Source organism: Piliocolobus tephrosceles, chromosome 7, assembly GCF_002776525.5.
Source record: "Piliocolobus tephrosceles isolate RC106 chromosome 7, ASM277652v3, whole genome shotgun sequence".
NCBI lineage: Eukaryota > Metazoa > Chordata > Mammalia > Primates > Cercopithecidae > Piliocolobus > Piliocolobus tephrosceles.
The window spans coordinates 105,045,969-105,072,200 of record NC_045440.1 but is presented as its reverse complement, the minus strand read 5'-3'; the positions used below and the strand labels follow the sequence as shown (position 1 = coordinate 105,072,200).

Genomic DNA, 26,232 nt, shown 5'->3' with positions numbered 1-26,232 from the left:
TAAAGTCTCCCACTATTATTGTGTGGGAGTCTAAGTCTCTTTGTAGGTCTCTAAGAACTTGGTTTATGAATCTGGGTGCTCCTGTATTGAGTGCATATATATTTAGGATAGTTAGCTCTTCTTGTTGTGTTGATCCCTTTACCATTATGTAATGCCCTTCTTTGTCTTTTTTGATCTTTGTTGGTTTAAAGTCTGTTTGATCAGAGATTAGGATTGTAACCTCTGCTCTTTTTTAATGTTTTTTTTTTTTTTTTTTTTTTTGCTTTCCATTTGTTTGGTAAATCTTCCTCCATCCCTTTATTTTGAGCCTATGTGTGTCTTTACATGTGAGATGCGTCTCCTAAATACATCACACTGATGGGTCTTGACTCTTTATCCAATTTGCCAGTCTGTGCCTTTTAATTGGAGGCATTTAGCTTATTTACAATTTAAGGTTAATATTGTTATATGTGAATTTGATCCTGTCATTATGATACTAGCTGGTTATTTTGCCCATTAGTTGATGTAGTTTCTTCATAGTGTTGATGGTCTTTGCATTTTGGTTTGTTTTTGCAGTGGTTGGTACCGGTTTTTCCTTTCCATAATTAGTTCTTCCTTTGGGAGCTCTTGTAAGGCAGGCCTGGTGGTGACAAAATCCCTCAGAATTTGCTTGTCTGTAAAGGATTTTATTTCTCCTTCTCTCTTGAAGCTTAGTTTGGCTGGATGTGAAATTCTGGGTTGAAAATGCTTTTCTTTAAAAATGTTGAATATTGGCCCTCACTAGCTGGTAAGGTTTCTGCAGAGAGATCCACTGTTAGTTTGATGGGCTTCCTTTGTGAGTAACTCAGCCTTTCTTTCTGGCTGCCTTTAACATTTCTTTCTTCATTTCAACCTTGATGAATCTGATGATTATATGCCTTGGGGTTGCTCTTCTCGAGGAGTATCTTTGTGGTGTTCTCTGTATTTCCTGAATTTGAATGTTGGCCTGTCTTGCTAGGTTGGGGAAGTTCTTCTGGATAATATTCTGAAGTGTGTTTACCAACTTGGTTCCATTCTCCCCATCATTTTCAGGTATACCAATCAAACGTAAGTTTGGTCTTTTCACATAGTCCCATATTTCTTGGAGGTTTTGCTCATTCCTTTTCATTCTTTTTTCTCTAACCTCGTCTTCATGCCTTATTTCATAAAGTTGACCATCAATCTCTGATACCCTTTCTTCTGCTAGATCGATTTGGCTATTGATACTTGCGTATGCTTCACAAAGTTCTCGTGCTATCTTTTTCAGCTCCATCAGGTCATTTATATTCTTCTCTAAACTGGTTATTCTAGTTAGCATTTCCTCTAACTTTTTATCAGGGTACTTAGTTTCCTTGCATTGGGTTAGAACATGCTTCTTTAGCTAGGAGGAGTTTGTTACTACCCACCTTCTGAAGCCTACTTCTGTCAATTTGTCAAACTCATTCTCCATCCAGTTTTATTCCCTTGCCCGTGAGGGGTTGTGATCCATTGGAGAATAAGAGGCTTTCTGGTTTTTGGAATTTTCAGACTTTTTGCACTGGTTTTTCCTCATCTTCGTGGATTTACCTACCTTTGGTCTTTGCTGTTGGTGACCTTCGGATGGATTTTTGCATGGTTGTCTTTTTTGGTGATATTGATGCTCTTGCTTTCTGTTTGTTGGTTTTCCTTCTAGCAGTCAGGCCCCTCTTCTGCAGGTCTGCTGGAGTTTGCTGGGGGTTCACTCCAGATCCTGTTTGCCTGGGTATCACCAGCAGAGGCTGCAGAACAGCAAAGATTGCTGCCTGCTCCTTCCTCTGGAAGCTTTATCCCAGACGGGCACCTGGCCAGATGCCAGCCAAAGCTCTCCTATATAAGGTGTCTGTCAACCCCTGCTGAGAGGTGTCTCCCAGTCAGGAGGCTCAGGAGTCAGGGACCCACTTGAGGAGGCAGTCTGTCTTTTAGCAGAGCTCAAGCACTGTGCTGGGAGATCACTGCTCTCTTCAGAGCCGGCAGGCAGGAATATTTAAGTCTGCTGAAGCTGCACCCACAGCTGCTCCTTCCCCCAGGTGCTCTGTCCCAGGGAGATGGGAGTTTTATCTATAAGACCCTGACTGGGGCTGCTGCCCTTCTTTCAGAGATGCCCAGCCCAGAGAGGAAGAATCTAAAGAGGCAGTCTGGCTACAGCAACTTTGTGCTGCTGTGGTGGGCTCTGCCCAGTCCAAACTTCCAGGTGACTCTGTTTATACTGCGAGGGGAAAACCACCTAGTCAACCCTCAGTAATGGTGGACGCCCCTCCCCACACCAAGCTGGAGCATCCCAGGTCAACTTCAGACTGCAGTGCTGGCAGTGAGAATTTCAAGCCAGTGGATCTTAGCTTGCTGGGGTCCTTGGGGGTGGGACCTGCTGAGCGAGACCACTTGGCTCCCTGGCTTCAGCCTCCTTTCCAGGGGAGGGAATAGCTCTGCCTCGCTGGGGTTCCAGGTGCCACTGAGGTATGAAAAAAAACTTCTGCAGCTAGCTTGGTGTCTGCCCAAATGGCCCTCCAGTTTTGTGCTTGAAACCCAGGGCCCTGGTGGCATAGGTACCTGAAGGAATCTCCCTGTCTGCAGGTTGTGAAGACCATGGGAAAAGCATACTAACTGGGCCAGAGTGCACCATTCCTCACAGCATGGCTTCCCTTGGCTAGGGGAGGGAGTTCCCCAACCCCTTGCACTTCCCAGGTGAGGCAACACCCCACCCTGCTTCTCCTTTTACCCTCCATGGGCTGTACCCACTGTCTAACCAGTCCCAGTGAGATGAACTGGGTACCTCAGTTGGAAATGCAGAAATCACCCATCTTCAGAGTTGGTCTTGCTGGGAGCTGCAGACTGGAGCTGTTCTTATTTGGCCATCTTGCCCGGGAACCTCATGTGTTTATTTTTAAGTGACAAATTTAGGAACATGATTTAGGCTCAATATTCTATTATCCCATCAAAAATCATTTCTCAGGAGTCTTAGGCCAGATCAGAACCCTGACCTTTCCTCATCTTACAGCAGATTCTCTCCTCCCATTGGTGGCCGAGGTCAGCCCACCACTCAAGAAGAAGAATTCTTCCTGTCCGACACAGTTCCTGTCCCTCAGCCGTGCTAGAGACAGGTCTGAATGCCCATACCCATCACAGCACAGGCTGTGTCTGAGGAAGGGGTCAACCAAGCAAGCGAGTGGCATCACTGATTCTACCATGAATGCTTAGATGTGTTCTGGCATCTTGAGGGGTGGAGGGAATGTTGACCTTAGGGATCCATGAATGAGACCACAGCACTCCCAGGGAGCTAATGTAGGAAGAAAATGGAATTACATTTGCCTCCCTTCTGTTCTCAAAAGTAACTAAGACCCTTGAAAGTTCCAAATTTTAACTACAGGATTCTCACTGACTATATGTATACATGCTGTGTTGCTTTATCTCTACAACTCAATGAAAATGATAGGCTTAGACAACATTAGATCATCTGTACCCAAAGCAAAGATGAAGAAGGAACCAAAGGAAGAATAGGCATGTGAGGGTGAGGCAGGAAAATAGAGTCGGGAGGCAGGGAACATAAGGCCAATTCACACTTCAGCTGTAACAGGAAATATCCTCTCCGTAGGGTGTACGCCATAAATGACTGTAACTTTAGTTCATCCTCTCCATTTACGTAGGGCGTACCCAGAGTAACCAGTGGAATCCTCTAGGGGGTATTTAAACTCCCAAAAATTCTGTAATGGGTCCTTTGAGCCCCTATGTTCAGGCCCGCTCCCACACTGTGGAGTGTACTTTCATTTTCAATACGTCTCTTCATTCCTTCTTTACTTTGTCTGTGTGTTTTAGCCAATTCTTTGTTCAAGATGCCAAGAACCTGGACACCCTCCACTTTTAACAAGAGTAGCCATCTTGGACAAAGCAGATTGATACTGCCTTTCCTTTTTAAAATTTCCGTTTTCCTTCTTTCCCGTCTCCTTGAGTCACAATTTTCTATTCTTCAGTGCCAAGCTCAACTTCCCCTTTTACAAATGCAGGGGTGTCACTGATTCTGCCATGAGTGCTTGGAAATGCTCTGGAATCTTGAGGGATGGAGGGATCCATGTATTAAGGGTAGAGACCCCCAGGTGAGGGCCTGGCTTCCAGTCACGATTCTGCTCCCTTAGTAGCTATGTGCCCTTGAGCAAGTTACTGAACGTCTCTGGCATCCATTTCCTGATTTGTGGATTGCAGCTCATTGAAACACCTAACTCATGGATGATTGTAAGTGTTAAATCAGTCATTACAAGTAAGGTGCCTAGAACAGTGACTGCATGGGCTATCACTCAATAATTGTTGGCTACCGTTATTATTGCCACAATTTCCAGAGCTGGGACAGGATGTCTTCCTACTAAATGAAGGGAGTTCATTTCCACTTTAATGGATAAAGTAATAGATAGAATCTTCCATTAACTTTTCATTTAAATTTTGTTAGTTATAAAATGTGTATTCACAAAGAAAAGGGAGGTGTCCCACTAAATCTCCAATTGGTGGAAATCACAGAAGAGATATTCTGGATTTTAGGACTCCTAGCTTTTTTACCTGCTATCTTTATCAGCAGAGATCAGCCTATCTGGGAACAAGCTAAAACTTCTGAGCTATGATGTTCCCAGGATGCAGATTAAAGAAATAATCATGTTTCCAGGAAAGAATGTAACTGGCCCCAGGAATTCCCCAAACCATGTTGACCTGAGCCCACAGTCACACATCATTCATTGGGACTGTTTGGGGGACAGTCTGTCTGGGTTTGTTCTTAAGTTCAAGTTAGAGCCTTTCGAAAAGAATCCAAAGGCTGACATCACGTTATCCTAGCAGTCCTTAGGGCTCTGACTTGAAAGACGAGGTTAGAATAATTTGTAATCAGCATTTTTACTACTTAGATGTTAATGATTGTTTCAAAAATACTTAGAGTCTACATACCTGTTATTTATTATTTATTTATTTATTTATTTATTTATTTATTATTACTATTTTTTGAGATGGAGTTTTGCTCTGTCGTCCAGGCTGGAGTGCAGTGGTACAATCTCAGCTCATTGCAGCCTCCGTCTCCCTGGTTCTCAAGAGATTCTCCTGCCTCAGCCTCCCAAGTAGCTGGGATTACAGGCGCCTGCTACCATGCCCAGCTACATATCTGTTGTTTTAGAGTCAAACTTTCCCTCCTAGTTGTGATTCAGGGTTAACTGACATTTTTTGATGACGGCATGGTGAACTTAAAAACACCCCAGTGTACATTTCATACCTTTTAAATGAGCGAAACCTGAAGGAAGGCATTTGGAAATATACTGGCAACCCACAACAGGAGAATTTGGTTTTGCTACTTTTAGCAGTATGGGAAAAAAAAATTTTCTGATTCACCCCTGTGATGAATAAGGCATACATATCTATATAGCAGCCAGATGAGGATGGGGAGCTATGGGGATGGGGGTAGCCATGCAAAAACAGCTTATCCTCCATGGGCACCAAATGAACACGCAAACTAATCCCCACTCATTTCCAGAGTGCCCACCATGATCAATTCAGACAACCAGCCTGTTCGTAGTTCTGCCACAGAGGATCACAATAAGGGCCAGGGAGACTTCCTTATATTATTTTTAGAAGCACATTCTGAGTACCGTTTGCATTTTTTTCCCCCAAAGACTGTTGTAAATAGACACTCTGTCACTTTTAATATGGTCCTTGGAGACCTGAAACACTGTGCTTTTCTGATTCTGGGGGAAATAAAGGAGGGGGTAGGGGAAGAGTTTCTAGTTCATCTCATATTACCCCCTAGGAATTCAGCTCCAAAACCTGTGTAATTCTCAATCATGAGCATGGACTACAGATGTGGGTCTAGAATGCAACTTAGATTTAGAGTTTCCTGGAAGAAACTCTTTAATGCAATTGCTTAGGCCAGTGACTTCCTCTAAGAACTGACTTTAGTGCATGCTTATCGGATGTTTGAGGTTTGTCCCTTTCTTATCAGGGGATTAATCTTATTGTTGCAAATCACACGATGGCTTAAGAGTTTAAGTCAAATCAAGTATGGTATCTGGCAAACATGAATGAGTGCTACATAGCTTCTTGTGCTTACTGGCAATCCTTGACATGCCCTGGTTTGCAGCTGCATCACTGTGTTATCTGCCTCCATCACCATAGAGTGTTATCCCTATGTGTCTGTGTCCAATTTTCCCTCTTCTTATAAAGACACCAGTTGTTGGATTAGGGAACACTGAAATCCGTGATGGTCTCATGTTGACTTGATAGCATCTGCAAAGACCCTATTTCCAAACAAAGTCACGTTCACAGGTTTCAGGTAGACATGTATTTTTGCAGGACACTATTCAACCTAGTACACAAGCACTATCTCATTTAATCCTCACAACAATCATGTTAGCCCCATTTTATGCATGAAGAAACAAATTACTTCCAGATCTTCATTTCCACTGTGTCCAACTCTTAATGGACCTCTCTGTTAAGATGTTGTACTGATATAAAGTCAATAATCCAAAAACAAATTCATCATTGCCCCAAACTCCCTACCACTCCCTTGTTTTAAATAGTCTTACTATCCATCCTCTAATCAAGTCAGAGGCATCTTTGGCACTCCTCCACCATCTATCTCCAAATTTAGACAGTCACCAGAGCTATGAAATTTGCCTCCTTGGTATTTTTTAACCTTTTCATTCCTGTGCATTCCTTCTGCCATTGTCTCATTTCAAGTCAGTGGTGGTACTCTTCACTTTTAGATATGAGCAATTAATAGTTTTCCAATCTTACGTAAAGTGCTCTGCAAAAGGCAGCTTCAGATGACTCCCTCCAAAGAGGCCTTTACCCTCCTAAACAGACATTCTGGAGTTACTGTGTTTCAGGCTTCACATTTCTAACCTATATTACTATAACTTTTTCCCAGTTATCTATTCTGCATATTGAAACCAACGCAAAAGTTACTGACTTAAAACAGCAATCATTTATTTAGCCCGTAAATCTGATATTTGGGCAGAACCATGGGATCTCATTTCTGTTCCATGCAGCATCAGCTGGGGTGGCTCGAAATTGCCTGGGAGCTGGAACAGCTGAGGCTGCTTGGACCCGGGACCTCCCTCTGTGTCTCTGTGTAGTCTCTCTCCTCCATGGTGGCTTTGGGGTGGCCAGACTCCTCACATGGCAGCTCAGGGCTTAAAAAGGGCAGGTCCGTCCCAAGAAAGAGAAACAGGCAGAGCTGTATCTCCTTTTATGATCTGACTTTGGAGGTCGCAGAGCATCACGTCTCCCATTCACCCCGCTCCAGGCAGTCACCGAGGTCTCTATGGTTCACCAAGACCTCCAGGCTCAAGGGGAGGGGACCTAGAGTTTACCTCGAGAAAGGCAGTGGCAAGGTTCTGGTAGATTGTGTGGGATTAGAAAGCCTATTGTGGACATTTTTGGAAAACACCATCTTCACAACACATTTCTAACAGTTCTTCCTGCCTCCCATCAGGTCCTCCCCCAATTCGGTTTTCTCCACTGATGCCAGAGTGATCTTTCAAGACCGAATATGATCATGTTAACTATGTTTCTCTCCTGCCTAAAATCTTTTGAGTATCTCCCCATTCCCTTTATTTATTTTTATCTTTAAATTTAATTTTAATTTTATTTATTTATTTATTTTATGAGATGGAGTCTCGCTGTGCTGCCCAGGCTGGAGTGCTCACTGCACTCAACTCACTGCAGTCTCCTGGGTTCAAGCAATTCTCTTGCCTCAGCCTCCTTAGTAGCTGGGATTGCAGGTGCACACCACCACGCCCAGCTAATTTTTGTATTTTTAATAGAGAACAGAGTTTTACCATGTTGGCCAGGCTGGTCTTGAACTCCTAACCTTGTGATCCGCCCTACTCGGCCTCCCTAAGTGCTGGGATTACAGGCATGAGCAACGCACCCAGCCTTTTTTTTTTTTTTTTTTTTTTTTTTTTTTTTGATGCGGAGTTTTTGCTCTTGTCGCCCAGATTGGAATGCAGTGGCGCGATCTCGGCTTACTGCAACCTCCACCTCCTGGGTTCAAGCTATTCTTCTGCCTCAGCCTCCCGAGTACTTGGGATTACAGGTGCCCACTATCATGCCCGGCTAATTTTTGTATGTTTGGTAGAGACGGGGTTTCACCACGTTGGCCAGGCTGATCTTGAACTCCTGACCTCAGCTGATCTGCCTGCCCCAGCCTCCCAAAGTGCTGGGATTACAGGCATGAGTGACCGTGCCCGGCCCCCATTCACTTTAAATGATGTCTAAATTTCTTAATGAGGCATATAACAGCCTTTGTGACTGGGTCCCCATCTCTCTCAAGACTCTCACATTTGTGACCTTTGAATGCTCCATGCCTCAGTTATATGTTAGCTGGAAGATACCAGAAGTCACCGTGGCCTCTCACATCCCACAGCCTTTTCTCATGCGGTGTCCTAGAGTGCACTCTTACCACGTCTCCCTCTCACTCCGTGGAGGTGTCTCCTCTGCCCCCCACACTCCAGTCCTATGCACTTAACTCTGTTGTTGATCTCCATCATAATAATGCTTTTTTTGTTGTTAATTTCAAGTAGATTGCTGTTTTGTAATCATGAATAACTCCACTGAAAGATATAATTACTTTATGATCTCTTCAACTGGATTTTACCATGTTGAGTGCTGGATATTTCTATAGCTCTATAAATGTTCTTAAACTTTCTTCCGAGACACAGTTAAATTACTTGGAAACAGTTTGAACTTTCCCGGTCTTGCTTTTCAGATTCATTAGCTGACATGCGAGCGGCACTCAGCTAGCACCGATTATTACCACTACTGAGGCCAAGCCTTTCTGACTAGCTGGTGCCCCACAAATCATGAGGCTCTCCCTCTGGCTGATGGAAACAGGCACACTTCTGGACCTTGTGGGAGGGCCAAGCACTCTTTCCTGTAATCCTTCCACTTGGTTCTTTTTTCCCAGTCCTGAGTAGTTTCTTCCCATGTGTAGACTGACTATGCTGACTACTTGAGGGAGACCTGCCACAGCTCTCTGGAGTTCCCTGTGTGCCACTCTCTCTTCTCTTTTACTCTGTCCAGTGATCACTAGCCACTTTGGTGTCTTCAGACTCTCAATGTCATCTGCTCATCAGTGAGTCCACCAGGCATCACAGAGGTCCCCGCTCCTGGCACTGTGGCTTGGAAACTCTCTCAAGTCATTAAGCTGGGGCCAAAATAGGACTTCCCTCTCACGTTTTCATTTTCTCAGGGATTACTGTCCTTTATTGCCCAGTTCCCAGCACCTGGTAAACTGTCGTTTCATGTCCATTGTTTTTTGGGTTTGTGGTTGCTGCTGCTTCAGGTGGGAGGGTAAGTTCAAGCCCTATGACTCCATCTTGGCCAGAAACCACACTCTCTACTCTCATGCCGATGTGTTTCTGTGTTGACCTATCCTGCTGCCACCTGTCCTGTGAGCTCCTTCAAGGTAGGACTGTGCTGATGCCAAGGGATTTAGCACCATTTTTGTGCTATTCATAAAGTCCGCAAATGTTTGTTGAATAAAGTAAGTGTTAGACTCCAAAACATACAAAGGTGAATAAGACAATATCTCTGTCTGGAGGAAACTTAGAAGCCGTTGGGAAGATAAATCTCATGAAGAAGCATTCCAGGCTATTTGTTTTGGGGGAAAAAAAAAAAAGAAAAGAAAAAGGAGGAACAGAGAAAACAGTCCAGATGAAGAGGGAGTCAGAGTAAGAGTCAGTCCTAGTGCAGATAGAACTTTCTTGAGGCACTACTTTCGTAGATGTTTTGTAACAAAAGGGTTCTGGTCAAACCAGTTTGAGAAAACCTGGTTTAAATAGATTTCAACAGGTCTCTTTACTGCAGGAATTACCAGAATCTTTAATATGTTCATGTGCATTGTGATGTTTTGAGAAGGGAATAAAGTAAGCAGTGTTTCCCAATACTGTTTTGATGATGGGATCTCTCTGATCTTAACACATCTTGGAAGGCTGACATTTCTTGGAAAGCGCATTGCAAGACACCTTTACAGCATCGCCAATGTGTGATTGTTCAGCCTTTGTTTCTGTATCTCCAATATCCATGAACCCACTTCTGCAGAGCAGCCTCTTGCTCTTCTGCTGTTGCACACCACAGAACATAAAGTTCTTCCCGTGTTAAGGCTACATCTAACTTCCCATAAGTCTTCAAGTTATAAAAGGGCATAGTGCTGGGTTATTTTAAATAGTAAGCTCCCCTAGTGTGCAGAGAGTGCAGTGTACAGATCTTGGACTCTCTCATTCCATTTAAGAATCACAGTATCTAGCTGGGTGCGGTGGCTCCCAGCTGTAATTTCCACACTTTTGGAGGCTGAGGCAGGAAGATCACTTGAGCCCAGGAGTTTTAGATCAGACTGGGCAACATACTGAGACTCTGTGTTTACAAAAATTTAAAAATTAGCCCAGTGTGGTGGCGCATGCCTGTGGTCTCAGCTACTCGGGAGGCTGAGGTGGAAGGATGGTTTGAGACCAGGAGGTCCGAAGTTTGCAGTGAGGTATCATCACGCCACTGCATTCCAGCCTGGGAGACAGAGTGAGACCCTGTCTCAAAGAGAAAACAAAGAATCACACTATCACAAAGGGACCAGTACACGAAGTGGTTCAGTGGTTTCAAACTCTATTTTCAGCAGCAAAAATGGTTCTTCACTTCTATGCGAAATACTGTTTTTTTAATCTATAATCTGAGGACAACCAGGTACTGCTGAACTTCTGTTGTCCATAGTCTGCTGTCAGAGAGCCTTGGGTGTCTAGTTTCCTGTTGGAATACCCTATATTTTGCAATGAAATATCTGGTTTCCTTCAGAGAAGAGGTTGAGCGTGAATTCTTGGAATTTTGCCTGCCCTCAGTTAATTGCACAACCTTGATCAGTGCAGACCTCAGTCCTCCCTTTCCAACATTCCAAGAGATTGTTTTTTCAAAGAGAAAAAGAAAAAAAAAATGTAGGCCACAGGGAAGCTGATAGGGGCTCTGGCCACAGCAGAGAGCTGTCTCAAACCTGGCACGGGCAGAGTCAGGGCTGGGCTCCTGGGTGTCCCAAAGCTCCGCATTTACCCAGAGACAAGAAAAGGACTTTTCAAGTTTAATTAAAAACAGGATGACCCTGCTAGGCCTCTCATTGACATTGCTAAAAATAAAGTAGGAAAGTAGCCTGGTCTCTTCATGGTTTAATCCCATTACATGTAGAAGGGGTGGGGACTGGAGCTAGTAAAAGACATGATTTGTCTCAGATGGCTGTCTGGGGTCGTGTTTATCTCCTCTGTGCTATGCAGTCCCAGATTTTAAAGTTCTGATACAATCAGCTCTCGGTTGTTGATGCCGTGGGAAGGGAGCAAAGGGACAGACAATCCTGCCACTGTGGCACTGCAGGGCTGTCACTCACTCACTCACTCACTCACTCTGGGGGCCACTGGGACTCGTCGCCTCGGCTCTCTGCTCACAGTTCTGGTACCACCCCTGACATTTATAAAGGCCTGGCTTTATAAATAACCCACTAATTCCTATTTGATCTGAGTGTCACGAAAGAGTTATATGTAAGCCCCTTGAAGAAGACCCCTACTTCTTCCTCATACCCACAACACACTCAGACATGGTGCCTCCCACCCCATTCCAGAAGCCCTGCTTGCACATATGTTCACATCGGGGCCTTCTGACTCTGTTCATTTTGTGGAGGAAGTAGTGGGAGTTGTTTGTTTGTTGTATTAACTGATTCTCATTTCTCTGTGACAGCCTCACTCCTTTAGCCTAATACTGAATACCAAGACTCTGGAAGACTTTCCGTGGAGTGTGAGAGCTTCACACATTCATGTGTTTGTTTGAGCTTTCATTCATTTCTTCAACCAAGAGTGTTAAGGGAATAACCCCTAGATTACTACACAGTTGATTTGGCATCAGAATCCCAAGAAGAAGAGTTTCATGGGCCACAACCTTAGACCCTGAAAGTCCCAAAGAGTGCTCCAGACCAATAGGTTTTACTTGCCACCAGGGGACCCAGAGGTAGCCTAGGCAAGGGCTTTCATAACAGCTATCAAGGCATTGCTGGGATGGCTATACCCATCTAAATGGGGATCATTGAAAAATAAGATGTTTTTGGTGCCCCATGTGAGACCTCCCAACTCCTGTACTAGAAGATTGTGAGACATGAAATAAGAGAGAGCGGCCAGGCACAGTGGCTCATGCCTATATTTCCAGCACTTTGGGAGACTGAGGCAGGAAGATCTCTTAAGCCCAGGAGTTCGAGACCAGCTTAGGCAACATAGGGAAACCACATTTCTACAAATATTTTCTAAAAAACTAACTGGGCATGGTAGTGCATGCCTTTGGTCCCAGCAACTCAGGAGGCTGGGACAGGAGGATTGTCTGAGACCAGGAGGTCAAGGCTGCAGTGAGCCGTGACAGCATCACTGCACTCCAGCTTGGGCAACAGAATGAGACCTTGTCTCAAAAAAATAAATAAATAAATAAAAATAGAGAGCATATCAGTCTTGTTGACAATTGTATCTCCACCACTTAGCACATAGTAGACAATACACAATTATTAAATAATTTACAAATGACTAGTTTTCTTTTTTAAAATTTTACTTTAAGTTCTTGGATACATGTGCAGAATGTGTAGATTTGTTACATAGGTATACGTGTGCCATAGTGGTTAGCTGCACCCATCAACCCATCATCTAGGTTTTAAGCCCTGCATGCATTAGCTATTTGTCCTAATGTTCTCTCTCCCCTTGACCCCCACCCCACAGCTGGCCCCAGTGTGTGTTGTTCCCCTCCCTGTGTCCATGTGTTCTCATTGTTCAACTCCCACTTATGAGTGAGAACACGCGGTGTTCGGTTTTCTGTTCCTGTGTTATTTTGCTGAGGATGATGGCTTCCAGCTTCATCCATGTCCCTGCAAAGGACACGATCTCATTCCTTTTTATGGCTGCATAGTATTCCATGGTATATATGTGCCATATTTTCTTTATCCAGCCTATCATTGATGGACATTGGGGTTGATTACATATCTTTGCTATTGTAAATAGTGCTGCAGTAAACATACATGTGGATGTGTCTTTATAGTAGAATGATTTATAATCCTTTGGGTATATAGCCAGTAATGGGATTGCTGGGTCAAATGGTATTTCTGGTTCTAGATCATTGAGGAATCACCACACTGTCTTCCACAATGGTTGAATTGATTTATGTTCTCACCAACAGTGTAAAAGCATTCCTATTTCTCCATAGCCTCATCTGCATCTATTGTTTCTTGACTTTTTAATAATTACCATTGTGACTGGCGTGAGATGGTACCTCATTGTGGTTTTGATTTGCTTTTCTCTAATGATCACCGATGTTGAGCTTTTTTTTTTTTTTTCACGTTTCTTGGCTGCATAAATGTCTTCTTGAGAAGTGTCTGTTTATATTCTTTGCCTACTTTTTGATGGGGTTGTTTTTTTCTTGTAAATTTGTTTAAGTTCCTTGTAGATTCTGGATATTAGCCCTTTGTCAGATGGATAGATTGCAACAATTTTATCTCATTCTGTAGGTTGCCTGTTCACTCTGATGATAGTTTCTTTTGCTGTGCAGAAGCTCTTTGGTTTAATTAGGCCCCATTTGTCAGTTTTGGCTCTTTTTGCTTTTGGCAATTTCATCATGAAGTCTTTGCCCACACCTATGTCCTGAATGGTAATGCCTAGGTTTTCTTCTAGGATTTTTATGGTTTTGGGTTTTACATTTAAGTCTTTAATCTATTTTGAGTTAATTTTTGTATAAAGTGTAAGGAAGGGGTGCGGTTTCAGTTTTCTGCATATAACTACCCAGTTTTCCAGCACCATTTATTAAATAGGGAATCCTTTCGCCATTACTTGTTTTTGTCAGGTTTGTCAAAGATCCGATGGTTGTAGATGTGTGGTGTTATTTCTGAGGTCTCTGTTCTCTTCCATTGGTCTATATGTCTTTTTTGGTACCAGTACTGTGCTCTTTTGGTTACTGTAGCCTTGTAATATAGTTTGAAGTCAGGTAATGTGATGCCTCCAGCTTTGTTCTTTTTGCTTAGGATTGTCTTGGCTATACAGGCTCTTCTTTGGTTCCATATGAAATTAAAATTTTTTATACTAGTTCTGTGAAGAATGTCAGTGGTAGTTTGATGGGAATAGCATTGAATCTTTAAATTACTTTGGGCAGTATGGCCATTTTCACTATATTGATCTTTCCTATCCATGAGGATGGAATGTTTCTCCATTTGTTTATATTCTCTCTTATTTACTTGAGCAGTGTTTGTAATTCTCCTTGAAGAGATCTTTCACCTCCCTTGTTAGCTGTGTTCCTAGGTATTTTATTCTCTTTGTAGCAATTGTGAATGGCAGTTCATTTATTATTTGGATCTGCGCTTGTCTATTGTTGGTGTATAGGAATGCTTGTGATTTTTCCACATTGATTTTGTATCCTGAGACTTTGCTGAAGTTGCTTATCAGCTTAAGGAGTTTTGGGTCTGAGACGATGGGGCTTTCTAAGTATAGAATAATGTCATCTGCAAGCAGAGAAAATTTGACTTCCTCTCTTCTTATTTGAATACCCTTTATTTCTTTCTTTTGCCTGATTGCCCTGGCCAGAACTTCCAACTATGTTGAATAGGAATGGTGAGACAGGGCATACCTGTTTTGTGCCAGTCTTCGAGCTTTTGCCCATTCAGTATGTTATTGGCTGTGGGTTTGTCATAAGTAGCTCTTACCATTTTAAGATATGTTCCATCAGTACCTAGTTTATTGAGAGTTTTTAACATGAAGGCCTTTATCACAGGCCTTTTCTGATCTATTGAGATGATCATGTGGTTTTTGTCATTGGTTCTGTTTATATGATGGATTATGTTTATTGATTTGCATATGTTGAACCAGCCTTCATTCCAGGGATGAAGCCAACTTGATCATGGTGGATAAGCTTTTTTATGTGCTGCTGGATTTGGTTTGTCAGTATTTTATTGAGGATTTTTCCATCGACACTCTTCAAGGATATTGGCCTGAAGTTTTCTTTTTTTGTTGTTGTGTCTCTGCCAGGTATTGGTATCAAAATGATACTAGCCTCATAACATGAGTTAGGGAGGAGTCCCTCCTTTTCAATTGTTTGGAATAGTTCCAGGAAGAATCGTACCAACTCCCCTTTGTAGCTCTGGTAGAATTCGGCTGTGAATCCATCTGCTTCTGGGCTTTTTTTAGTTGGTAGGCTATTAATTACTGTCTCAATTTCGCAACTTGTTATTGGTCTATTCAGGGATTTAACTTCTTTCTGGTTTAGCCTTGGGAGGATGTATGTGTTCAGGAATTTATACATTTCTTCTAGATTTTCCAATTTATTTGCCTAGAGATATTTATAGTATTCTCTGATGGTAGTTTATATTTTTGTGGTGTCAGTGGTGATATACCCTTTATCATTTTTATTGTATCTATTTGATTCTTCTCTCTTTTCCTCTTTATTAGTCTAGCTAGTGGTCTATTTTGTTAATATTTTCAAAAAAACAGCTCCTGGATTCATTGATTTTTTGAAGGGTTTTTTGTGTCTCTGTTTCTTTCAGTTCTGCTCTAATCTTAGTTATTTCTTGTCTTCAGCTAGCTTTTGGATTTGTTTGCTCTTGCTTCCCTAGCTCTTTTAATTGTGATGTTAGGGTGGCGATTTGAGATCCGTCTAGCTTTCTGATGTGGGCATTTAGTGCTATAAATTTCCCTCTTAACACTGCTTTTAGCTGTCTTTTGTTTCTGGTATGTTGCAAATGACTAGTTTTCAATTCTCTGAACACCACTGACTGCAAATAAGGAAGGCAACAGAGGTAAATTTGGGAAATGAATGTAAATAGGAAAATCAAATTTAATGACACTTCCATCTTTTGTTGCTCATTGGAGAAATACAGATCCCTAAACACTGTGAGGCCTCAGTGGTCTTTCCCTGCTTGCTCTAGAGCCGCATCATGTACTGTATGCCCCTACACTCTGTTGAGCTCCTTGCCATGCTCCCACCCTGGGCTTCCACGTGGTGGTTCCATCATCCCTGACTTATTTAAGCCCTATACTTTCTTCACATCTTTACTCAATCCTCAGTCCTCAGAGAAGCCTACCCTAACCCTCCTGGCAAAAACTAACTCTCCCACTGTGTCATCACAGAAGCCATGCACTCTTCTTTCTAGCACTTTTCTCAACAATGGTTTATATGTATTTCTTTATTTTACTAATGTCTGCCTTATTTCACAGCAAAAACCATAAGGGAAAGGATTAGATCAATGTCAATACCTGGTACACAGTAGTTGCTTATACATATTTGATGCATGACTGAGTGAGTGGATGGATGAAGAGGCAGTCACCTAAGAGCAGGGATTTCCATGACCTGGGGTCCATGGATCAGCTTCTAAATCCCCAAACCTGAGATCATCCACAGTGATGGGTGGGTTTGCATGGTTTCTAAGGGAAAAGCTCAAAGCTTTTGACGGATTAAAAATATTTAAGGGGTTTCACATGAATATGTTTAATTATGTGAAGAGAGAGAGAAGAAAAAGAAAAGAGGAAACTGAAAAAAACATTTAAAAGGATAAAGGGGAACTTTGTAAATTGGAGCAGTGCAGAAGAAAAGTGAGAGAGGGGATAGAATGAGAGGGCAACTAGGGGACAGTTATTCCTGAATAAATTCTCTAAACTAAGTGAGGTTGACTGTATTCAAGACCCTATGTTAGGCACTATCAGGGGTTCAAAAAATAGCTAGATGTGACTGCTACCCTCACTCTAAAAGGAGAACATCCTGGGTATGAGTTCAGGGTAAATGGAAGGAAGTAATACAAGAGAGGCTGAGATGGAGCCCTTTGCTAGCCCAGAGGGAGGGAGATTACACATAGCAGTAGAAGAAGGGAAGATGATGGAAGGCTTCCTGGAGGAGGGTAACATTTCAATCTATTCTTAACACATGGATAAGAGTCCAAGGAGGAGGGGAGATGGGGTAGGTGAGCACTCAGATGAGAGAAGAATATAAACAAAGCTGCTTGTCCAGGACACCAAGGAGCGTATCATATTGTCAGACTCTTGACAACAGCCTTTGTGGAGCATCTGAGCTGGGAGACACCTCCTATGGCCAGTCACGGGCACAAAGCCAGTGGCATCTAGAAGTACCACATGAGACAACCTTACTGAGGCCAGACAGACATGGAGAAGGAACAATCCAGCCCCAAAGAAGACTGAGAATGAATAAATATGCAGCCCCCTTAAAACTTCTGGCAAAAATAAACTCATCCGTTGTCCATAAGTGCTCTTCCCCGCAATACCTCCGCAACTCCTGAAACTGCTCCGCGCTCTCTCCTTTAAAGAGATTGTGCTAATGTGATCCACAGGGACGCCAATTTCTAGATGTTGTGTTATTGTTGTCCTAAGATTCCTGGGCTTAAGAATTCACCAAATATTTAGATCATATGAGCTCGAAACATATGTGACGGGTGTGTATGTTTTCCTAGTTGGTGCCGATGCCCTTTTGACTAGGTCAAGAGTTACGAAAAGCTTCCACTGTGGGAGCAAAGCAAGCTGGGGAGAGGTTGCTAGACCTCAAGACTTTTGCTGGTGTGAAAAGACACCTGCTGTCTACTGTTACTAAATCTTCACCTGGGCCTGTTAAGTCTCAGGGCCTCTCTTCTCCCATTTGCAAAAACAGCTCCGTCTCTCTGGCCTTTCCTAGCTACCCCAAGAACTTAGGTGTCCCCGGCAGTGAGGCACATGGCACTACAGCCCCAGCACAGTTGGTGGAGTAGACCTGGGCTGGGATGACAGCAGGCAGGGGACCATGATGAGGAGGACAGACGATGGCTCTCTTCTTGTCTCCAGAGCACACTTCAGTGAGCATTTCTTGGGAATGAAATGGCTCAGCTTACCCCAGGGACACCCATTATCCTAGATAGTACCCTAACTCTGCGCTTTACCTCCCAGAACAAGTCGCTGCAGAGTCAGCTCTGGAGTTCAGTAAGCACGTTGGGTGGGTTTGAGACAGACTCAGGGAGCCTGTCCAGAGGCGTCCCTGAGGGACAGGATCAGCCTAAAGGCCAGAACACTGGGTGAGTCCGTTTTCATTCATATTTTGACTGAGATTAGAGTACTTACCCTACTTTATCCAGAATGTATAAGGGACTTCTGGCAGGACTCCTGAGCAAGATTGTAAAGCAGCTCAGTTGAACCTTCAATGTCTTTTTCTGCTCCCACCTTTCCCATTTGGAGGTGACTCCCCACAGCTGCTTTCCTTTCTCTGTCCTCTCCACCTGCCTGGCTGCCCCCAGAGCTCCAGAACTTTCTGAAATTTTCTGCCTACTCCCTGTCAAAATTTATTTTTTCTAAAACTTGTCCCCAAGACTGAGATGCCCAAAGTGACTCTGATTAGGAAAGTCATGATCTGGGGAAAAAAACAATGACTTTTCATTCCTCTTCCCAAATAAAAACTACCTTTGACCACAGAGGCCTTTGGGCCCTTACTGAGTCCCATGTGGAGGTCACAGGCAGTGAGGTGATAGTTTCAGTAGTGCTTACAAAACTCCACAGAATCCTCTTTCGCCCATCAGATGTCATAGCTGTACCTAGTTTAGCTCAGGCCTGAGGTTGTGTAATATTTCAGAGCTCTGATGGCAGGTGGTTTCCATCTCAGAACTACCTGGGAGCTTGCTGAGAAGGAACGTGAGACCATTGTCACACGCAGGGGGGAAAGCACTGGAATGGACTGGAAGTCTGCCTGGGGGAACATGTGGCACACACAGAGTGTCACATGTCTGTCATCCTTGAGGGGTCATTGTGGACTCTCAAGGGTCCATGATAGGCATCCACTTACCTCTCTAGCCTGAGGAATGTCATCTGCAGCCTTGCTCCTTAAAGTGGGGACCTTGCTTCTCAAAGCAGGGTCTTTAGAACAGCAGCATCAGCATCACACCGGAGCTCATTAAAAATACAGACTCTCAGCCCCACCCCTTCCCCCAGCACTACCCAATCAGATTCTGCATTTTAACAAGATTCCCAGGGGATTTGTATGCACATGAACAGTGGAGATGGCTAGGAGAGGTGGCTCATGTCTGTAATCCCAGCACTTTGGGAGACCGAGGTAGGAGAAGCTTGAGCCCAGGAGTTTGAGACCAGCTTGGGCAACATAGTGAGACCTCGTCTCTCCAAAAATAAATAAATAAATAAATAAATACATAAATAAATAAATAATTTTAAAAAATTAGCCGTGTGTGGTAGGGAGTACCTCTAGTCCCAGCTGCTTGGGAGGCTGAGATGGGAGGATTGCTTGAGCCTGTGAGATGGAGCCTGCAATGAGCTGTGAGTGTGCCACTACACTCTAGCCTGGGTGACAGAATGAGAGACCCTATCTCAAAAAACAAAAAACACTGGAGACACAGGGTCTTCCTGCTGGTTGTCCCTCCTGAAGGTCCTCACTGGAGGAGAACAAGCTTTGCAGGCCTAGCTTCTTCTACCTGTGCCGCCACATCTTATACCAATCAGTAGGGATGGGACCAGGTCCAATGCAGATGGGGACATTCCCTTCAACCCGCATTTGGGAGGTTTAATGATTGTGTGCCATACCGTTTCTCTGTCTTACCACCATGTTGCTTCTGTCCCCAGGCAATCTATAAGATGGTTTCCTCCGTAATGAAAATGCCTGAAGATGAGTCAACCCCAGAGAAAAGAACAGAAAAGATCTTCCGCCAGATGGACACCAATAGAGATGGTAGGAGGCGGGGGCTGCACTGCTTAGCTCAGATGAGGGTTGCTGGAAGGACTGGGGAGTCCATACTGGGAAGTGCCACTTGAGGCCCTTCATGCGAGTGGCTCATCCTCCAAGCCTCCCAAGTGGGTAGGAGGGGAGAGGACCAGGTGGCCACAGGAGAATTGAGCCCAGAATTGGGGAAAATGCCTTATTTCTAGTCTCTTCTATCCTCTTTGTAGGTCAACTTCTACCTCCAAGAAAACAGAATGGATCTTGTGGGGCAAGAATGAAGGGACCCAAGAAACCATTGTTAGCACAGACCCATCCTTGGGACAGGCTTAGGCCACAGCAGGCTGGGGCCCTGCAGTCCAGGTCATCAAAATGGGGAGAGGGTTGTTATTCTGTTGTTCTACCCAGGTGCTGACGGCCTTCACTCCAGCCTGCCGAAGGGGTTTTGTTGGAGTCTCCAGTGCGTGCACTGAGATGTTGTGTTTCCCAGAGACAGTGGGCTCCCACAGTCACTGGGGTGCCAGGGGTAGTGGTGAGGGAGTAAGGTGCCCAGCAGGTTCCCACCCTGATGGTGCCACCCACAATTCAAACCCAACAAAGTGAAAAAGAGAGTTGAATTTCAAACTTAACAGAAGGATTTTAGATCTTAAATTGCCAGAGAGAATACAGAAGGCCCAATTATCCTTGAATTTCAGATAAATAGCAAACAATTGTCAGGATTAGTATGCCAAACTAAAAAAGTCACTTGCTGTTTATCTGAAATTCAAAGTTAACGGGGCGTCCTGTATTTAATTTGCCAGATCTGGCAACGCTATTTAAATGTTATACTTGAGTGGAAAGCGCTCAGCTCAGGGCCAGGCTTGTAGCTCTTGCTGTTATTATCAGCTCACCCGATCTGTTCAGAGGCCCTGGCAATTCTTGTCAACATGTGCACATCCACTTGGGCTCCCACCTGGCGCTGATCTATAGAACAATAGAAGGCTTCGCCGTAGAGAGAGCCTCTGTCTCTTTTTATCCCCCGCCCAGGTACAGCTGCCTGAGAATCTGGGTTTGTGTGGTATGGGCCAATCTCCTTGCTTTGTTTCCTCCACAAAGGTGCCATTCCAGTTTGAAACATCCTATGTCCCTTTATTGGCTTTGATTTACAATGAATAGTTGTGACTAAACAAGCATGGGATTATTGTAATAGTTAACTTGTTGATGGTAAACTGCAGATTTTACTGGTACTCGAGAGCACAATGGGTTTGTGCTGTGTTCTAGGTCCAGACACCTCTTTAGGATAGGGCTAAAGGATGGGAGATCAGATGTCACAGGATAAAGCCCTAACTCTGTGTTGATCGTAGGCAATGAATTAGGGTCTCTCCCTTGGTTCTTTGCTGCTGTAGGATCGCAGAGCCCTGATTGAGTTAGCATTCTTAGAGCACAACTCACTGCTAAAGACCTGTGCCCTTCTAAGGGAAAACCTTGTGTTTAAAATTAAATTAAAATTTCAAAGGTTAGAGTTGGGGGAGGTGGGTGGGAGCCATAGAAGGAAGGAGGAAGAGGGGCTGTAATCTTAGCCCAACCAGGGGACTGGGTGCTTCAGCTCAGTGCTTGGCTACTGGACCCCAGAAATGAGGCCACTTGCACCCCTCCCTGTCTAGAGCAGAGCAGACCTCACCTAGAGTCTCCTACCCTTAGATTTAGCTTACCTGATGCTCTTGGAAACTAACCTCTGGCCTCTGATTTGAAGAGAAAAATCTGGGCCCACAGGCAGGTTCTCCTAGGAGCCAACTATGAAGCATGCAGACAGTTAACTGAAGAAAGCCAGATATCATGCCGAGCTCCAGGTCTGCCCCTGCTACCTCCAGCTGGTGCCTCCCAGAGCCAACCTCTGAGAGATTGCAGAGTGTTCGGAGACCACACCAGTCTCCCTTCTCTCGTGCCTTGCCAAGCTGGAAGAAGTCATCACCATTTTAACTACTGTGGACAGGGCAGGACTCATAAAAAATGGCCAGAACACAAACCTTGGAGGGGATCAGCTCTACAAATTAAAAATAAATTAATAAATACATCCCTATGGTTTTCCTTCATGGAGATAAAGTGGGTTTCGTTAAACAAGAACTAGGTTCTGGTGAGGAGGGAATTGTGGCTGAGGAGAAGATATGTTTGTTGGTGTTTCTGTTGGGGGAGGCCCCCTCCTGTCGGGTTTGGAATAAGTTGGGAAATAAAAGAGGACAGAGGTCAAAAGATAGAGAGACACTGGAGGCTATGGCTTAGCATGAGAGTCCAAGGGCGTGCTGAAAAACCCACAGGCGTGAAGAGCCAGGCAGGCCAGGTGCTGCCCTTGGAGGAGCAGATGGAAATAAATCCTCTCTGGGGCAGCTCCTTCCAAGTGAAAAAGGGAGGGCAAGGCTGGGCGAAGATGCCTGGCAATTCCTCCGAAATTTACCAATCTAGCATGTCACTTCACTCCCAGGGGCAGGGCAGACAAACAGGAAGGGTCCTTCTGGAATCACCAGGAATGAGGAAAGCCTTGCAGTCCCCCAACTCCTACCCCACCGCCCCGTCCTCTCCACAAGTGACAGAAGGGCCTTCCTGGAAAAGAATTCCATACATGCTCCAGCGTATGCAGAAAGGAAAGGTCACCGGGGTCTGAGTGGGAGCCCAGGCTGCTGAGCCTCCCTCCCTCCTCCAGCCATCAGGGTAGCAGGAGAGCACCCTAATTGAGAGGCAGAAACCCATGGGTTACCCTCTGCCTTGAACACATACCCTGCTCTTCCCCTGACCTCAGATGGAGGCACAGCTGTCTTCCCGTGGTGTTTGTGTAAACAAACACTTATGTCCACGACTTCTTCCCCAAGACAGGATGGGCTCTTGCAGCAAACCTAAGAACACAGAGTGGCGTGAAGAACACGAAGTGGCTCAGAAGGCTCCGGGGAGCATCATGGGAACCAACTGGGTGCAGCCAGGGCCCAGCTCGTTCTCATAAAGGCAGGAGGGCCACTTACTTTACAAATGCTGAGTGAGCCTCTCCAGGGCGCCTGGAGCCAGGAGGTCAGGGGCCAAGTCAGCATCATCCACCACCCTCTCCCCAGCCCCGGGCCCAGGGCCGGGCACACAGTGCACTCTCAGGCAGCGGTGTTTGATTGCCACGTGCACTGTCCTAAGTGCTGGCAATGCCATGGTGAACGAGGCAGCAGTGTTCCTGGAGAGTCCCCTGCGCTCTTCCCCGGGACAGGTAAGTGCTGTGTGTCACAGCGGCAGTGAGGCTGCAGGCAGAAGGTGAACCGACACTGCCCAGCACACAGTAGTGGGAAGGGTGTAAGCTCATGCAGCTGCCGCCAGCCACCACTCACCCGTCCTCTTGCTTCCTAGGAAAACTCTCCCTGGAAGAGTTCATCCGAGGGGCCAAAAGCGACCCGTCCATAGTGCGCCTCCTGCAGTGCGACCCGAGCAGTGCCGGCCAGTTCTGAGCCCTGCGCCCACCAATTGAATTGTAGAGCTGCTTGTGTTCCCTTTTGATTCTTCTTTTTAACAATTTTTTTTTTTTTGCCAAACAATATCAATGGTGATGCCGTCCCCTGTGCAGTCTGATGCGCCTTCCTCCGTGACGCCTTCAGCTTCTTTTGTCGTGGATGCTTCGTGGGAATGCCCAGAGCCCCAGTGTGCTTGTGGAGAGCATGGACAGAACATTTGTGGTGTTCATTGTTTGACGGTTTTTAATCGTTACTATTATTTTTTCTTTTGATTCTAATGTCTCTGTTCTAAAACCTAAGACTCGGGGGTGGGGGCAAAAGAAGGGAAACCCATCCAGTCCCGTGATTCTATTGCAAGCTTCAAGGGGCTTTTGTGTGAAAGACAAAACTCCCCGCCTGGGTCTGTTGTCATACATGCCGCTGTAGGGGTGATGGATGGCAGCGGATGCTGGATTCCCCAAGAACAAGTTACCCTCTGGGGTGAGGCTATTCCAGGGAGCTGGGACATTTCCCCATGGGGGCCCACTCCCCACTCTTCCCCAGCAGGTTGTAGTTTCTAAGCTGTGAACATTTCAAGGTAAATTAATAGAGGAGAGGAAAAAGATGGCTCAGCTATTTTTTCACAGGTTTACACTAGTTGAGCTAATATGCGTGTCTTTGGAAATTAAACATAAATGGTAACCTAGTTCAAAACCAGACCCATCTTGTTGCCTATTGTGATAAAATAAAAAGACTGCTGTATATAACATATTGGGTATTGCAGACCAAATTAAGTGTTTTGCCTTGTTTAAATGAAATGCATGTTTAGTGAGCACTAATACAATCTTATTCCAGAAGACTGTTTTTAGTAGCTTATTGTGAAGTAAGACAACTATAATGAATGTCTATGTCTTGTTTTGAAGTCATATCTGTCTTTGCACAAATGTACCAATCGACAAGTATATTTTATATATTCCATAAAAATACAAAGTAACCCTGACTAGGGCCCAACCTTAATTTTGAATGCGTTTCCAGAGTGGCCGTGCCTAGAAGGCAGATGCAGAACAGGTGGTAGTGGGACAGGACAATTGGAGCACAGGAATGTTAACATGTATTACGGGGGGCCAGGAGGGTGGTTTGCCTCCCAGGCCCAGCAGCCCATTGACAGCATTAGACTGGCGGCATGGTGCTTTTCTGAGCAGATCAATACTCTGCAGACTCGAAAAAAAAAAAAAAAATTGCATACATTCTTGGAACTTCCCAGTGGTTTAATCTGTGTGCGTGGTTAGGGAGCCAGGTCTGGAATATTCAGTTTCCCTGCCCCTGTTAAACAGTCAGAGGTTGTGCAGTCATCAAATTCATCATAAAGACAAGGGCAAGTGCATCTGTGGTTTCCAAGGTGCACTTGCCTTGGAAGTGCTTTGCTTTGGATGGAGAATCCAAAAGTATTTTCCATTGCTGTGCTCTTTGAATGCAGACTTCTATTTCCAGAAGTGACAGTGCAAGTCTGAGTTGCTGTTTGGTCTGGTGACCTCAGACACACTGATTTGAATTGAAAGCTAAGAGTAAAAATTTGCTGGTTACAGGCGAGTCATAGTCTCGCAAGTAGCTGGCAAAGGGAGGCCCAAATACTTGAGGTTGTTCATGGGGAATTTGCCCGTAAGAGAAGGCAGAGAAGTCCCCAGTGGGTATATTTATCGCCAAGCCACTTGCCGAAGAACAGGAACCATAGAAAGAGAGACATCATAACCAGGAGAAAAACGTGGCCGAGCATGCTAACCTCCAGGTTTCTATGTATGACTTGAGTCTGCTGTAACTGGTAGCAGAAATCCAAATTTGTATGGTAGACCAAAAAGAACCAGATCTGTAGGGTGAAACTTTGAGACCTAGACTCTGTAAAAATAATCCGAGTCTTCCCCCAGGGGTCAGTTCCTCACAGTGGTTCTGTACCAAGACTTGCCAAATTGCTCCATGGCCAAGTGTTAAAAGCTGTTTTTGAAAAATAGCGAATTAACCTAAGACACAGAAAGCAGACTGTGTGAGGAAACCCAGCATGCCCTATTGGCAGTGCTCAGGAGCTGAATCACACTTTTCTCTGCTCTGGATCGAAGTCCTAATTCCTTCCTTTAATTCTCCTTTGGTAGGTGGAATCAGTTAATGTTTTGAGAAACCTGCCCGGGCTCTGCCCTTAGTCAAGACATCTCGTTGAGCCAGACCCACTCTGTTCCTTGGAACCTAGAGCTGGAGTGAGGACTAGAGGTCTCCAGCTATTCCAGAAAGAAAAGTGAGCCACATGCAGGCCGATGAATGCTGATACTTCCAGAATGTATGGAAATGGTCCCTGTCCTGGCCTGCCACTGACCCTGTCTGTATTTTCTCGGAGGTGGTTTTTCTCCTTCTCCTTCCCAGGAAGGTCTTTGTATGTCAAATCCAACGCACTCAAGTTTGGCCAAGGGACTCCACAGCACCCAGAAGGCTGCATGCCTCAAGGTTTATGTTACTCCTCTGCTGGGCTGTTCATTGTCATTGCCGTGTTCAGGGACCTTTGGAAATAAAACCTATTCTGTCCCAAATGAAACCAGGCTGTGATGTTCAAGGGACTGGAATACAGTGGCTTATGACCTGAAGGATTCTATAGAGTGCTCGACTGTTCATACGTCGTTCAGAGTTGGTGGGGGCGGGGTGGGGACTGGGGGTGTTGTCCCATCCCATCAGTATGCCCACGGTGGATTTAATAATATCTAATTTATAAGTCATAGCCTGTGGAGTGGCCCGTATATCAGTTGACTGTGTAGCTCTTGCCTGGCATTAAAGCATGTTTTTGGTTTAACATGATTGTCTGGAACATGAGATTTTCATGCCGAAACTGCTGCCACAGCTGAATCTGTGCATTATTGAGGCTCTAGCTTCCGATACTGCCTTCCTCCTGGGTGTTCTTCCTGCCTAGAGCGACGCAAGGAACCAAGGTTTGTGAGTGGGGGATGAAAGAGGCTGCTGACCCCAGAGTTCTGTCCCAAGGCATCCTTGGTCTTCATATGGGCTTCCTGACATCCCTGCCTCCATGGTCTCCACTTTCTTCCCA

At 44.8% G+C, this 26,232-nt stretch overlaps 1 protein-coding gene across 2 annotated transcripts in view; it reads left to right on the top strand.

Annotated features, from left to right (window-relative positions):
• NCALD (neurocalcin delta) overlaps positions 1-25,985 on the top strand; it is a 446,165-nt gene extending 420,180 nt beyond the window's left edge. Inside the window, exons 6-8 of one of the 2 annotated variants that reach the window (XR_002734415.3) lie at positions 19,620-19,725; positions 22,557-22,933; positions 23,071-23,387. Coding sequence is in view for 1 of the 2 variants with exons in the window: in XM_023225658.1 (XP_023081426.1) it covers positions 19,620-19,725; positions 23,071-23,168 (204 nt within the window). In the remaining variant the exon portion in view is untranslated. Of the gene's footprint in view, positions 1-19,619; positions 19,726-22,556; positions 22,934-23,070 lie in introns of both variants that reach the window. The other variant, XM_023225658.1, reaches the window with a different exon arrangement.
• Positions 25,986-26,232: the final 247 nt, after the last annotated feature.